The sequence below is a fragment of the Myotis lucifugus genome, unplaced genomic scaffold, assembly GCF_000147115.1.
Source record: "Myotis lucifugus unplaced genomic scaffold, Myoluc2.0 scaffold_122, whole genome shotgun sequence".
NCBI classification, from domain to species: Eukaryota; Metazoa; Chordata; class Mammalia; order Chiroptera; family Vespertilionidae; genus Myotis; species Myotis lucifugus.
The window spans coordinates 2,111,217-2,127,957 of NW_005871170.1; the positions used below are offsets into that span (position 1 = coordinate 2,111,217).

At 35.9% G+C, this 16,741-nt stretch overlaps 1 protein-coding gene across 4 annotated transcripts in view; it reads right to left on the bottom strand.

Moving 5' to 3' along the window:
- Nucleotides 1-16,741, bottom strand: part of CDKAL1 (CDK5 regulatory subunit associated protein 1 like 1) — a 628,254-nt gene that overhangs the window by 396,871 nt on the left and 214,642 nt on the right. For all 4 annotated transcript variants that reach the window (XM_006093745.3, XM_006093747.3, XM_023758088.1 and 1 more), the window contains one exon: nt 16,225-16,345. In XM_006093745.3, coding sequence (XP_006093807.1) covers nt 16,225-16,345 — 121 coding nt within the window. The remainder of the gene's footprint in view (nt 1-16,224; nt 16,346-16,741) is intronic.

Genomic DNA, 16,741 nt, shown 5'->3' on the forward strand with positions numbered 1-16,741 from the left:
TAACCAGATGCCACCCTTGCCCATTCCCACATCCAGCACAATAGCACACGTCAGAAGTTGTCTTCTGATCAGCAAGTGGCAACTGGCAGCAATAGTGCAAAAGTCTTTAATAGGAAGTGACACCAGGTAATTAAAAGTTTTATTTAATAAATCACACCACGACATAATCCTGCCATTTAACTATCTTATCATTTATCTCATATTACCTGGAGGTGACAATATTCCATTCACCACTGAGGATAATTTCAGTAATGCTTCATTTGCCCTCAGCAACTGTTCGAATGCTCAGTTCTCCAATTTATTGACCCAAACCCCTTTCCCTCTACATATGTCCAGACAACTTTGCTTCCTACTTAAATGAGGTGTAAACCTTTTCTTCTAAACTTCAATCTCCTACCTTAGTTCTCCACCTTAAAATTTCTTAACTTTTAAAGTAATTGGCACATCGTGAAACCGATATTTTGGGGAGTGTACAGTGCTATGAATTCAGCACATGTATAGATATAGGGAACAATCAGACCATAAGAATATAGAAGGATTCCATCACTCCGACAGTTTCGCTTGTCATTCTTTTACAGGCACACTCTCCTCATTTCACCACTGGAAACCACTGAGCTCTTCTCCATCACTACATTCAAGTTTTCCCCTTTCTTGAATGTTATATAAATAAATCATACAGTATATAACCTTTTATTACCGGCTTCTTTCAGTCAGCACATGCTTTTGAGACTCATCTAAGATGACAAGAATATCAATTATTCATTCATTTTTATTGCTCAGTACTATCCCATAGAATTAATATAACAGTTTATTTATCCATTCACACCCCTAAAGGGCATATGAACTGTTTTCATATTTGAACAATTAGGAAGGGAGCTATTATAAACATTTGTATACAGGTTTTTCTATGAACTTAAGTCTTCATTTCTCATACCCAGAAGTGGGATTATTGGTCACGTGATAAGTTTATGGTTAACTTTTTAAGGAAACTACAAAACTGTTTTTACAACATGCTTGTATCATCTAGCATCCCCATCAACAATGTATAAGAGTTCTAGTTGCTCCATAACCCCACCAATACCTGGTACTATCATTGTTTCTTAATTTCCGCTACTGATGGGCTGCAGTATCCCTAGTGGTGACAGCACAGAAAACTTTATTGTACTTACCTGCCATTTGGAGCAGTGTCTGTTCAAGTCTTTTGTCCATTTTTAATTGGGTTGTTTTCATGATGAGTTTTGAGAGTTCCCTATATATTCTAAATATAAATCCTATGCTTAGGTATGTACATATTTTCTCCCAGTCTGTAGCTTGGATTTTGTTCTCTTAATAGTATCATTCACAGAGCAAAAGTTGTTCATTTTGATGAAATCCATCATTTGTCCTTTTATGGACTGTGCTTTGGGTAGCATGTCTGAGAACTCTGCCTAACCACAGGTCACAAAAACTTCTGTTTTCTTCTATAAATTTTATACTTTAAAATTCTGCATCTGGATCTTTGATCCTCTAGGGTTAATTTTCATGATTATGTGAGGTTTAGGTAAATGATTTTTCCCTTTTCAATATGGATATCCCATTGTTCCGGCACAATTTGATGAAAACACTCCTTATCTCTTGAATAGATTTGGTGCTTTTGTTAAAAATTAATTGGCCAATTTGTGCAGGTCTATTTCTGAACATGCTATTCTGTTTCCAATGACTTATGTGCCTATTTCTTTCTTCACCACTACCACACTGTCTTGATTACTGCTACTTTACAATAAGTTTTAAAATAGGGTGGTGTGATCCTCTAATTTAATTCTTTTTCAAAACTATTTTTATAACTTTAGTTCCTCTGTCCTTCATATAAAATTTAGAATCAGGTCGTCCATATCCACACAAAAAAATAACTGGAAATCATACTGAAATTAGTTTAAATCTATAGATGAGTTGGGGAAGAACTGATACTTTATTATGTTAAGTCTTCCAATTCATAAACATCATATATCGCTCTATTTTTTTAGGTCTACTTTGATTTCTTATGTTTGCAGTTTACAACATACAGATACTATACATGATTTGTTAGAGTTAAACCTAAGAATTTATGCATAAGTAAATTTTCTTAGAGCTACTATGTAAAGTTTTTTTAAATTTCAGTTTCCAATCACACATTGCCTAGTACATATAAATATGATTAACTTTGTGGTTTACATTGTATCCTTGATAATCATGTCATCTATGAAAAGGTATAGTGTTATTTCCATATAACTGAGCCCTGACACATCCAATATGGACCTCTTTAGAAATAAGAATTCAGAAGGTTACAGTCTTAGATGCCATGCCTGAAAACAGGGCTGACTCTCAAGGGTCAGCTATACTGGCAGAGACTGTGATAACTGGACTCAATCTACTAGTTTCAGTGTCCTTCCTTTGCCCTTGGATCTCATGCTGTCATGGTCCTAGTATGTCTCACATATAAACCCACCCAAGTAATGCCAGTTTGACAATCAAGTAGTAGATGCTTTACATGAGAAAAACACAGGAATATGGAAGTTCTATTACATACTTATTGCTTATTTTTCTTTTTAGAAAATAAGCCACACTTACTGTAACTTTGTCAGCATAATTGAAACTTAGCAACAACCCTTAGTAAAAACAAAGTCTATGCAAAATAAGGAAATGTGGGGTAAAAAAACAACTGACATCAAAATGAAGTCAATCAATCAATGAGGATGCTCCTTAGAAAAGTAAGCTTTAGGGAGGTCTGATGAAGTAAATAAATCAGCCTTTCTCAACCAGTGTTCCAAAATAATTAAGTACTACAGGAAATAGTCTAAGTCAGTGGTTCTCAACCTTCTGGCCCTTTAAATACAGTTCCTCATGTTGTGACCCAACCATAAAATTATTTTCGTTGCTACTTCATAACTGTAATGTTGCTACTGTTATGAATCGTAATGTAAATATCTGATATGCAGGATGGTCTTAGGCGACCCCTGTGAAAGGGTTGTTCGACCGCCAAAGGGGTCACGACCCACAGGTTGAGAACCGCTTAGGCTCTAAGTGATTATTTTCTCAAGTCTCCCCAAAATGATACACAGCTATTTACCAACCTAAATACTGAGAGAGAGTTATAGGGGGATAAACACTGATGGAAGACTTGACTTGGGGTGGTGAATACATGATACAATATACAGATGATGTGTTATATAATTGTACACCTGAAACCTATATAATTTTATCAACTAATGTCACCCCAATAAATTCAATAAAAATTTTAAATAAATACATACATACATATCTAGGAGAGAAGTTAATTCATTATATATAATGAACTGCCTTAAAACATTCAGGTGTAATTCAGAGAACACAAACTGAGAAAGGCTGAAAATATAAGTTCAACACTCAGGAAACAGTAAGAGAGACTTTAGAATGAAAACATACAGCTAGCATTTACAAATTGAGTCATAAAAACATTTTTTATTTATTGAGAAATTCCATAGGCTAGTCACTATTAGGTGCTAAGGATATTAAAAACATAAACCTACAGGAATAAAAGAAAGTATAGCATAGAACCAGAAATATGGATGGGAAAGGCAAATAATGAGGGAACAGAAGAATACAGAGAGATATAAACCCGGAGTTCTTGTGAAGATTCTCACATGTCCAAAGAGAAGTCTTATGTCTCAAGGGCCTCTTTATCCGATGTAATCCAATTCACTTAACAGTAAGACCATGTCTCTGTTTTCCACTGTTTACTCACCAAACATTGGCCAAAGTAATACCATTTACTATTTCCTAGCGTTTTGACCTATATATACTTCAATACAAGCTAACACAAAATATTATTCTTATGATGCCTTGCAGACCATAAAAGCTTAATCCTTCCACCAACCTCTAAAACCCTAAAGGTCAAGGTGTACCACCTGTCAGAACAGCCTCTTTCTGTCATGAACCACATTCTCCTAGAAGTGAGCACACAACTTTGGGTGATTAGGCCCAGTGGGCCTCAGCCTCATCACCTATGAAAAGATCTTAAATCTCTAAAATCCTTTCCGGCTCTAACTATTTCTGTACATATAAATCTTTAAAATCCTTTCCGGCTCTAACTATTTCTGTACATATAAATCTTTCAAAAGGGTTTTTAATTATCCAAAAATAGATCTGTGCTAAGAAGGTGTCTGGACAATTGATATTTGGCCATAGAGCTACTAATAATATAGGGACATATTAAATAGTTTGCTAAGTGTATCCCTAATTAAGAGGGGTTTTTTTTCCTATCCCTTAGAAAAAAAGGCCCCAGTCCATTCTCATTAGTTGAGAATCAAACTGCTGCCCATTCTACAAACTACCATTCTGCTCTACTATCCACCCAAACATTTGTCAAGGAATTATTCCAAGTGACAATTCCATATATTTACAATAGATATACTTAAATTCAACTAGTTCTTTCTTACCTACCACACAAAAGAATGAGGCTTTTAATAAAACATTATATATATATATATATATATATATATATATATATATATATATATATATATAAAATATGCAAAGTGTCCCCTCAGGAATTCGACCAGGAGACCAGGAATTCGATTGCTCTCTATGACATGCGCTGACCACCAGGGGTCGGCACGGAATAAAGAAATGCCCCAGCTGTCGGCCAGAAGGTCCCAATCAGCCCTGATCACCAGCCAGACCTAGGGACCATACCCGTGCAAAATTTTGTGCACCAGGCCTCTAATAATTGCATAAGAGTGAAACATGTGGGTTCCAGGCTTTCTCCTTTCTTTTCTTTCTTTCTTTCTCTTTCATTCATTCACTCACACAAGCATTTAAATGGTTCAATAATTTGATTACCCAAAATGTCTATGTTGTTTAAGAAAGAATAAACATTCTATGTGGATAAAAAAATAAAGAGAACATAGTCTAATTAATAATGATGATAATGACAGCAATCATGTATATACAGGGGTGGAAAAAGTAGGTTTACAGTTGTAAGTTCAAAAAAAAGTTAATAAAGCTATTGTAATATCATAACCCACATGTCTTTTTCCATATGAACAACTGTAAACCTACTCTTGGCCACTCCTGTAGTAACTATTATTTGTCATATTATTCAAAGCTATACATCGATATACTTTATCCTTATAACAACCCCATGAAACAGATGTTATTATAATTACCACTTTAGAGATGAGAAAACTTATACACAAAGAAACTTTCCCAAAGTTACACAGTAAGCACTGCAGCCAGGATTGAGATCCAAGGAGGTTAGCTCCAAAATTACGTTGTTAGCACTAGGCCAAAAGGCCTCCCATATTCAAAATTTAGCAAATTTTAGCTAAATTCTACTAAGATGGTAGCTACATTTCTACTAAGATGGGAGCTTATCAATCTAAGTTTCCATAAAATGGGAATAATAATGAAGACTTTATAGGGGAACAAAACATGTATCCTCCTAACTGTTAGCATTATAAGGCAATGTTTGGGAAAGAATTTTGAGTTCACAGTCTAAGACCAATAAAAAGATTCTTGACATAATAATTCTATTTCTGTGAATTCATCCTATTGAAATATATTCGAAAATCTATGCTATATAATATGTAGTACATGTTAGACATGACAAGGTTAACTGCAGTTAAAACCATCAGAACAGAAAGAAAAGAAAAAGACAAAGGTAAATTTATAAAGTAGTGTATTCTAAAAAGAATGAATAATCTAGTCCAGATCATAAAAGTTGCTTTTTGGCTGTTGTCAATATATCTCAATTCAGAAAAAAAAGCTCTTCCACGCTCAACTCTTCGAAAGAAAAGAAAACTCGTAATCATTCTCTATCAGACAGAGGAGAACACAGCACACTGGGGGTACTGAAGACCAACGTTTTCTAGCAAAGTATTCTGATGATAATGGCACCTCATGAAAAGACAGGAGGCATAGAAGATGAAGGAATGGGCAGGAAACAAAGCAATAATTTAAAGAAGATAAAAAGACTGTAAGATAGGATAAATAAGAAAATACAGAATATTCTTTTTTTAAAAAACAATCCCTTCTTTTATAATTTTTACTGAAATTTTTAGGTGATATTGGTTAATAAAATTATATAAATTTCAAGTGTACAATTTTATAATACATCATCTGTATATTGTATTATGTGTTCACCACCCTTAAGTCTCTTTCCATAACCATTTATCCTCCCCTTTACCCTCTTCTACCTCCCCGATGCCACTTTCACTCTGGCAATCACCATACTGTTGTCTGTGTCTATGAGTTTGTTTTTGTTTTTGCCTAGTCCTTTCACCCAGCTTTCGAACCCCTTCCCTTCTGACAGCTGTCAGTCTGTTCTCTGTATCCATTAGTCAGTCTCCACTTTGTTAGTCTATATTGGTCATTAGATTCCACATAAAAGTGAAATAATACGGTACTTGGCTTTCTCTGACTGGCTTATTTCACTTAGTATAATACTCTCAGGGTCTATCCATGCTGTCGTCAAGGTTAAGGTTTTTTTCTTTTGTAAAGCCAAATAGTATTCCATTGTGTATATAGATGAACCACAGCTTTTTTTCCAAATAAAGGATTTGGACAATAAAGCCACAATAAAATTAAGAAAATTAACCATTTGATATATAACTATAAAACCAAAATATGTAAGTGCAAGTCAACTCAGTTACACAGAAAACTCACATTATGCCAACTACCATGTAGCCACTCTTGGACATCTTTATACACATCACAAAATTTGCTTTCAGCAGCAGCAGACCTTAATCCCCACTCTCTCTTCATAGGCATCTGACATCCCTTTTTTGAAAATGTGTTCAATGTGTCAACATCAGTGCTGCGATGGTCACCCTGTCTTCATTGCTTTGCATGTAATTGAGAATTGAGGTAGGAAAACAGAGAAAAGACAAAAAAGCCAATAGTAGAAATAAGAATGAAGCTAGAGCCCTGGCTGGTGTGGCTCAGTTGGTTGGGCAATGTCGCATGCACTGAAAGGTTGCTGGTTCTATTCCCAGTCAGGGAACATGCCCGGGTTGCAGGCTCAATCCCTGGTAGGGGGTGTGCAGGAGGCAGCCAATCAATGTTTCTCTGTCACACCGATGTTTCTCTCTCCCTCTACCTTCCTCTCTGTGTAAAAATCAATTTTAAAATCTTAAAAAAAAAAGAAAGAATGAAGCTACAATGGCAAAAAAGGGGTCTTAACAATTTCATTCTTTGGAAATGAAGTCAGAGGTGTTTCATTTAATAAAGTAAGTGTGGAATCAACATTCAGAGGAGTCATGGGTTGCCTGAATTCCAGAATATTAACAATATGTGACAATGATGACTGAATTTTCAACAGTAATCAGTTACCAAGAGGATCACACTACCTAACATGCTATATATGTTGTACATACCCATGTGCAGCCATTATATTTTATACAAGCCCTATTTTATTCATTCTTTATATTTGGGGTCATTTCTAAGTACAAAACTTTCAGTCTCACACATATAAAAAGAACTGACATTAATTATATCCGATGAAGACTAAAACTGAATTATTTACCGGTTAACTAAACTACACTAGACTGTGAGACTCTCAGGGCAATGATAAAATAGGTAAGCCCTGTTTCTTATATTGCACTTAGCAGGGTACCTGATACATAGAGTCATTCTGTAAATGTTGGTTGAATCAATGAGTGAATGAGTACAAAGAATAAACAAATGACTGTGTGAACAAACCACTGAATAAAGTAGACCACCTATCTTGATTGGGTATATATCTTCCAGTCACAAGTGGCTAAATAAATAAATCTATCCTAACATAACTTGTTCCCATAAATTTGTAGAGATGTGGGGGAGGGGTGGCTGATGTGGGGGAGAGAAAACGGAGATGAGGGAGGTAGGGAGAACAGACTAGAAATCCCACTTCAGAAATCTCAAGAGCAGTACTCAATCCATAAAAGGTACTTTACAAGATAAATTTTCCTAAACCCATAATGTCTCTCACAATTAACACTTATTTTAAGGATAACCTAAAAATAACCACGGAAATATACATTGCAAATCACAAAGTTACATACATTGTTTAAAAACACATACAAGAATTTTAAATAATGACCTTGACTTAAACCCAGTTTCCTTAGTGGATTTACAGAAAAATAGACATTCTTCAGAGACTACATCATCAGAGTAAAGTAAATGAGGTCTTAACTACATGCACTATTGCCTTTATAAAAAGCCAAACAAAACACTCTGCTTTGTCAGGGTTAGAAAAAATAAAACAAATGTTGCTACCATGCTGAGATGTAGTAAAATCAGGGCAAAGTGGTTTCAGAAATAAATATGAGATATATATTATTTTTGTATTGAAAAAACTGAGCAGCCTTTATCCACAATCACATGTGTATCCAATTATACTTCATTAAAGTTGGGCTACACAATTTTGGGATTTTTTCCCCTCTTCCAGATGGGGCTGGAAAATAAGTTTTCTTGAAGCAACAGGAAAATTGACAGATGGTAACTCTTTGACACATACAGCCTCCCTTCCATCCTTTCTCTGTGTCCTCCAAGTGCAACTCATCTTTATGCACCTTAACTCAACTCCTGGATTAAAAAAAAGAAAAAAGAAAAAAAACAGAAGGGTACAATGGTCATCTATCTTTAAATCTAAATGATTTAGGAGTCCCATCCTTCAAACATTATAATAGGAAAATTCAAATGCCATTCAACTGGATAAAGCTAATGCATCTCAAGAGGCATCTAATATAGTACAAGTATATAGTAGAAATTTTATATTCTCTTTGTAAAATTTGGGGCCCACAACATCTTTCTCAGGTTTAGTAGTCTGTCTTCTACACTAGTCTCAAACTTCATCTCTAACTGGCTTTCTTTTCAACTAACTAAATAACTACAATTCCAATGCAAGGTTAGCAAACTGGGCTAAAAGCCACTTGTGTTTTATAGAAGGAAGAACTGGTCAGAAACTGTGATTCAATTCATGACTCTGCCACTCACTGCTCCCTGGTCTTAAGCAAACTGCAATCTAATTAAGCCTAAGGTCTGTCTTTTGCATAACTGTAATAGTAATAAACTTAATAGTAATAATATTGCCCTGGCTGGTGTGGCTCAGTTGATTGGGTGTCGTCCTATGCATCGAAAAGTTACCAGTTCTATTCCTGGTCAGGGCACATGCCCAGGTTGCAGGCTGATTCCAGGTAAGGGAAGTGCAGGAGGCAGCTGATCAATGTTTTGCCACCACATTGATGTTTCTCTCTCAAAAAAATCAATTTAAAAAAAAATAGTGATTATATTAAACAGGTAGTCTGAGCCAGGCTTTATCTTGATTACTTTTAACAGATGACCTCTTTTAATTCTCACAACACTAATATTATCCCCATTTATAGGTGAGAACATTGAGACCTATAGAGAGGTTGAATAACTTATACAATGTCTCACAGCAAATGATGAAACGATGAGGCTCAGTTTGAACTCAAGCTACCTCATTCTAAGCTTCCTCCTACCATACCATTCCATTATTCACAACATGACTCACACTGACCCACACTCATCCTTCTGTGTAAGAGAAGGCCTTTCACAATTCAATACCACTATTCATGGAAGGGTGGAGTTCCCCCATGCTTAAATTGCCTTTGAACCGACCTATGAGATAAACTTTTAGACATGGCCTAAATATCTACCTTCTATGAGAGTCCATCCTAACTCATCCAAACAATCCACCGTGGTCCTAAGATAACTTTGTTTATTCCTGTACTATTGTGCTTACAATGTTATAATTCAATTGCTTTGTGCTTCTTTCCCTCTCTACCCTGTGGGATTCTCAATGGCAGACACCAAATGAATGCATCTTTCTATCCTCCGAACTTAACAAATGTTCAACCACATTTGTTGAATAAATCAATGTCCAGACATTGATTAGTTTTTACTTAGTTTTTGTAAAGGGCAAACCTAAAAGTCTTGTACACATTAAATAAAACAATAAATTTTATAAACTGTAAGAGCACCTATTACTATTTATAATTAATGTATATCCTTATCATATAATCTATGAACTGACTTGAGGAAAGTGTTAACCATCCTATTCAATTAACTTTAATCTAAGGTTTCTCTAATTGTGTGCTTAAATATGAGTATTGAAATTTTTGCTTTTTAATCCAAATTCAAAGTTATTCTCCCTTCCCTAAACTAAACAATTTTGTTTATCAGAAGAGTGGTAAGACACACTTTTTTTGTTAGCACAATGATATATCCTATAACTTCCCAGAATTTGAAATGATTTTTTTAAACCAGCCATTTCTTTATATATAATTACTAAGAAAGTTATTTATTCATTTCAAAGTTTATGTAAAATAATGATTACATAAAGAAGAATTGACAAGATTTAAGATTAAATCCCCTCCTAATACTACCTAAAATTTTTAACTGGGCCACTTACTTAAAGGCACTTAGTAAACCAGCATTGGAAAGTTCTGCAATTTAACAATAATTACTTCACAGGTATGAGCCAATAGTGCCATCCACTGTTCTTATGAATGATCTTTCCCAAATAGTTTTATAGTGCATTAAAAATAAGATTACTTTAAAATTTCATTTGTACAATACTTAAGTAAAAATAAGGTATTTGGGGATTTCATTGAAGACATCAAAAAAGCTGAAAATTTCAAAATAACTAGTTTTTGTATAAAAGTAAAAATGTAACAAGTTCAAAATTGCCACAAATACTTCATTTTCACACATTTAATTGTTTGAGATAAGTCTGACTTCAGTCATAGTCCACATTAACATATTCTTTTTTCTATAAAATAATCATCTATAGCAAAAGAGAAGTAATTAGAATTATATTCCTGCTCAGCCAGAACATTTTTTCTGCATTTAAATAACACTGCTGTCACTGAAATACTAAAATATTTATGGAGTAAATACTGTGAGCAAGGCACTGTACCAAAAGTTATGGGAGAGACTAAGATTAATTTTAAGTTAGTTTTTCATTCACTTAAAACTGAACAAGTCAAGATTGACAAGCTGATGATAAATGTAAAGTCTAGTACCAACAACTTTATTGACTAAATAGTACAAAGAATGAAAGGAAAGGAAAGGGTCTTGGAGAATTTTGTAGACTATAGAGTATAACAACATCAAAATTCTAAGCAAAACACTTATGAAAGTGCCCATAATGTGTTAGCCTCCACACACTGTAGGCAGCATGTGTCCATGTTAGAAAAAAGGTCATAAGAGATGATCCAATACATTCTGTCACACAGCTAGAAAATAACAGTGTCTGTGACTCCAAACCCAAGCACAGAGTTCTCTCCCATGTACCAGGGACTCCAGTACCTTCTGCAGAATAGGCTGGGGCCACACTCCAGGCCCATGACTAAGAGACAAGGTTCCTGGCCTCCACAAGCTTATAGAACAAGAATAATAACAAAAGGACTCTACTCAACTTAGCGATGTGTCAAAGGAACAGTTATAACCTCTAGATTCAAGTGTCACATGCGCCATGTTAGGATGTCTATAATTGACTTTGGAAAAGAATTTAAGGTAGAAACCATGATATAGAATGTGTGAGGTGTTTGTTTTTTTCAACCCTCAACTGAGGACATGCTTAGAGAGAGGAAGGGCAGGGGTGGTGGGGGGCGAAGGGAGGGAAAGAGAGAGAGAGAGAGGGAGAGAGAGAGAGAGAGAGAGAGAGAGAGAGAGAGAGAGAGAGAAAGGGAGAGAGAGAGAGAGAAACATTGATATGAGAGAGAAACACTGATGGGTTGCCTCCTGTATGCACCCCAACTAGGGATCCAAACTGCAACCTAGGTATGGGTCCTGACAGGCACTCGAACCCACAACTTTTGGTGTACGGGACAATGCTCCAACCAACTGAGCCACCCAGCCAGGGCACATAAGTTATTTTAAGCTGTAACACTAAGAATAGTCTCTCTTTGCTAGTTTTTTAATCAGAAATTCTACCTTCCAAAAATTACTGGTTAAGTTTTAGCTATCTTTCTTTTTATCTTTAGTCAAAAGCAGAGGCTTTGCAAATTAATATAATAAATGACAAAAATAAGTTTTCATTTGTGAAAGTAGTACTTAACTATTAACCACAAGTGATTAAATAATAACATAAAAGACAGTAGAAATGGAATCTCATTAGTGAAATCAGTGGCAGTAGAAGTAAGCAAATTGGCTAAAATATTTTCCAAAATAAGTTAAAGAACCTTGCAACAGCACACTGGCCAAGACCAGTGCTTCTCAAACTATCTATAGTGATGGAAGGATTTTTATTTGCAACCAATAATTTTTTGGGATAAAATACAATGAAATAACTTACAAGACACTGCAGTAATGTTAAACTGCCTTAAGAGTTTCTAAAATATTTGCTCTCAATTTTTATACTTGTCACAGACCAGCCATCAGTAGTTAATACCTGCACTAGTCCACAGACCACAGGTTGGGTCACACTGGCTTGAACCATGGATACAGAGGCAGAGAAGCATAGAACAGACTCAAATTACAGCTGGAAGGCTGGGGAGTGTTGGGAGGGAGGGAAGGTAAGAGATCATGGAAGGACTTGTGTGCATGCATATAAGCATAACCAATGGACACAAGACACTGGGGAGGTGGGATGAGGGCATGTGCCCGGCGGGTAGGGGAGGCCTGGGGAAGGTCGATGGGGAAAAAAAGGAGACATATGTACTACTATTTTTAATACTTTAAACAATAAAATTAAATTTAAAAAATAATAATATTATTGTGGCTTAGTCCCTCCCCTCCCCTCACTCTAAGTCTTGTGTAGAGGATTTTGGTTGCCTAAAGCTGACAGTTTTGTATCATCAGGTTAAAGTGAATCTTTCATGCAAGGTTTGATTTAACCACCTACACAAGAGAGAATTAGGACTTCACTAAGCTTACAAGCACAGCTGGACGGTGCCACCTTGTTTAATAAATTCTTATTGCAGATTTTGGACTGGGACTTGCTTTCATTATAATCTGACAGCTGGGCTATAGGGAAGCAACTAATTCTCATTGGTAGCTATTATTCTCTATTAAAAAAAAAAAACCTAAGAGCTATGCATGGCAAAATTGGCTTAGGTTAATTTGCAAAGTATTATTAAGCCATAATTTTAAAATAAGTGAATGACTATAAAGTGTGCTGAATTACTTTTGGAAGATGTTTTATCTGGAGATAGTGCCTGTTAGCAAGAGGTGTCATGATGTCTAACAGCTGTCTGTGGGGATGGCACTGGGGCTGGAGAAGCTATTCTCAGGAGGAGCAGATTCAGCACAGGACCATGGCTTATATAATCATGATGTGTGAACAACAGTATAGCATGAGCTGAAAAAATATGAGTATCTTTTTCTTGACACCATGCAAAGATATTAAGGACTCAAGAGTCATTACTGAATATAGTAATATAGAGCCATGCCAAAGAGATTATAATATAAAACATCCCACATTTTATCTACTCAAAGTGTTAAAAAAATTCACTTTAGTATAAGGATGATCCCACATATATTCAAACTTCGAGCAGGATCTCTTTGGATCCTTATTTCAAGCTTTTTAAGAGCACTTTTAGTTAAATATCTTTAAAGTTGTTTTTATAGAACATACTTTTCTGAAAAGCTGTAATTTAAGAGTAACATAAAAGATAGCATTTGAGGCTTCTACTTCCCACTGTGTGCTGGTAATGGCAGAGAGCTTTCCACTGTGGTGCTGCCACTGCAGCTGCTAGAGGCGCCGTGAGGAACATCTGTGCCTCAAAGCACTGAAATTCAGAGGGCAGAGGAGTCACCGCCTGGAAAGGGTGCCACGCTCAGACTCAACTGCACTGCCCTGTATATGGAATAAGTGAGCTCCGAATCTCCTCACACAGGAGCTGCAACTGACCCTGAGTTCATAGTCGCCTGTTCTGGATTATTCCAGTCGATGTTAGTTACTTATTGATTCGGGAAATGTTTATCTTTGTATATATCATAATATCTAACACAATGTCTGGTAATATGGTAAGCCATAATAATTATATTTTCACATGCATTATGATTATATGTAGTTAATAACTACTTCATATTTAATCATTAGAACCAGAAAGATAACAAAAAGCTATTAGTAATAATTATATTCCTCTAAAAACACTGATGTAAAATAAATTTGCATTCTTCTTTGTTTATTTATTCATTCATTCATTCATTCAAATATTTAGCACCTAATGTATCTAGCACTAGAATAGGGACTCGATAAATTCTGGACATTACAGAAAGAAAGTGAAAACAAATAAGTTAGTTTGTTTTCCAAGAGCTAATAAGATATTATTAGGGGGCTGGGGTAAATGTAAAAATGATAGTAAGCTTTAGGTACATAATCTCAAAGAAAATTAGATTCCCCTTAAAGGTCCCCAAAAACCATTATTTTATGTCTGACAGATAGAAAATAACAAGACAAGATAAATTTTAAAAGAAAAAGTATTGATAAAGTATTACAGTGTTAAACACTATTTTCTAAAATGTGTTTAGCCCAGGGGAGGATTACCCTTCAAACTGGACATAATATGATAGTAGCATCTAAAAAATGACATAACTTATATCAGAACTGCTAAGCAGCACTCAACTCTTGGTTTGGAAGAACAAAAAACTGTCAAGGTATTGTCAAAAATGATGACTTTAGTAGTGACAGAGAAGGCATAATAAAGCACCGATTTTCTTTATGGCCCAATATCTGATTTTTTTACTATGTGTCCCCTACATTACCTTCTGTCTCCACACTCCAGTCTCAGTACCAGAAAAAATTAGCAATTACATACATGGGACACCCTGACAAAAGTGAGCTTTTTTCAGCCTCAGCTCACCTCTTTTGTGTATGTGTTGCCTCCCTGCTGTCCTGACCACAGCACTTGGTTGGTACTTCTCTATGTAAATAACCAAACGTACTCGCTGATAGAGAAACATGGATCCGGTGCCTCCTGTCCATGCCCCAACCGGGGACTGGGGATGAAACCCGCAACCTTTTGGTGTACAGGAGGATGCTCCAACTGAGCCACCTGGTTAGGGCACAAAGCCCCATGTTCTAAATCATTCCGAAAACTTGATGCTATTCTTGCTTTCCATTCCCACAACCACCACTCAGGCTCTCACTCCCTCCTGGCGGGGGCACTAAGGGCCTAAGTGCGCTCTATGTATCCAGCAATCTCCCAGCCCCAATCTCCATTACAACCTTGCACCAGAATACCCTCCCCTAATGCCTCACTATGATTATTCTCACCTCTGCGCCAGACTTCAGGGGCTCTCCTTTCCCTTTATCACTCAATTAAGTGTAATTAGATTCTTCACACAAAAGGTAATTTATCACTCTTTTCCTTACACACACTGAAAACTCCAGACAAACTGAACAAAATTATCTACTTCATAAACAATTACATGGTCCACTCCTATGCCTCTGTTGATTCTTTTCCCGACCTACAATTTTCTTTTATACTACCCTAATCCTTGGAGCCTCACAGGCTAAACGAGATTAAGGTTGCAAATATTAAGGTTGCAAATCAACTGACATTAAAATAGGGAGAGTATCCTGTATCATTCAGGGGTCCCCAATGAATCACAATATAATCACTTAAAAGTGGGAGAGTCAGAATCAGAGGGAATGTGACTATGGAAGATACAAAGAAATACAATGCGCTGGCTTTGAAGATGGAAGGAGGAGACCATAAGCAAAAAATGTGCATAGCCTATAGATGCTGAACAAAGCAAGTAAACGGATTTCTCCCCGAGAACCTTGGCTTTAGCAGAGTAAGACGTGTGTTAGACTTCTGACCTCCAGAACTCTAAGAGTAACATATTTCAAATATGTATTTCAGATAGTTAATAATCAAAGAATGCTTAGTACCTTGGGTAATATTTACTATAACCCTACAGACAAAACAATCCACAATGATGAGCATGTTAACCATTCTCCACAATAAAATGTTCTCTTTAAAAAGATTTTAACCAAGGGCATAGCTGTAAAATGAAATCCATGTTTATTACCAAAAACGAGAAGTTAGAATAATATTAATCAAAGATATAAAAGCTTGCTGCAAATGTAAGTATAATTTGCATACAGGGAGCATTTTAGAGGGCACTATAATCACGTGCTTCACAGCTTTTTCATTTTCCTTTCTCATGAAAATGTACAACTAATTTTCTATATCGCATGTCCAAGAAAAAAAATCACACCTGAATTCATGAAATATATTGAATATTTTATGAGGAAGTTGGAGAGCAGCTTACCCAGTATTGATGGAAATGATTTCTATCAGTGGATTCTTTCTAATCTTCGGCAAATCCAACGGTGCTCCCCCCAACCGTTTCCCATTATCCTTCTTCTGACCCAGCAGTCTCACAGAGTGACCTTCAAATAAAGCACACAGACCTGCATTAGCATGAGTCACACAATTTCACTTTAATTTACTGCTCTCAACAAATGTGTTAATATTTTCATTTAACTTTTTCTTTTGTGAGAAAAAAAAAAAGAAAGAAAGAAAACCTAGAGATGTGATCACTGAACCTAAGAAATACTGCCAAAGGGAAAAACAGCTGTGCTCATGTCCTACAGTGGAAAGTGCTTTGCTTATAATATTGGCACATTTTACTGCACAGATGAGGGAAACAGAAATATCTTCAGAATGTCTTTCCACAGGTATGAATGCTCACTAGCATAGACCAAATACTTATATGAAGCAGGAAGCGTTCACTTGAACACTAGGCCTGCTGGCCAAGTTTGCACTGTGTGGGGGTAGGAAGTGGG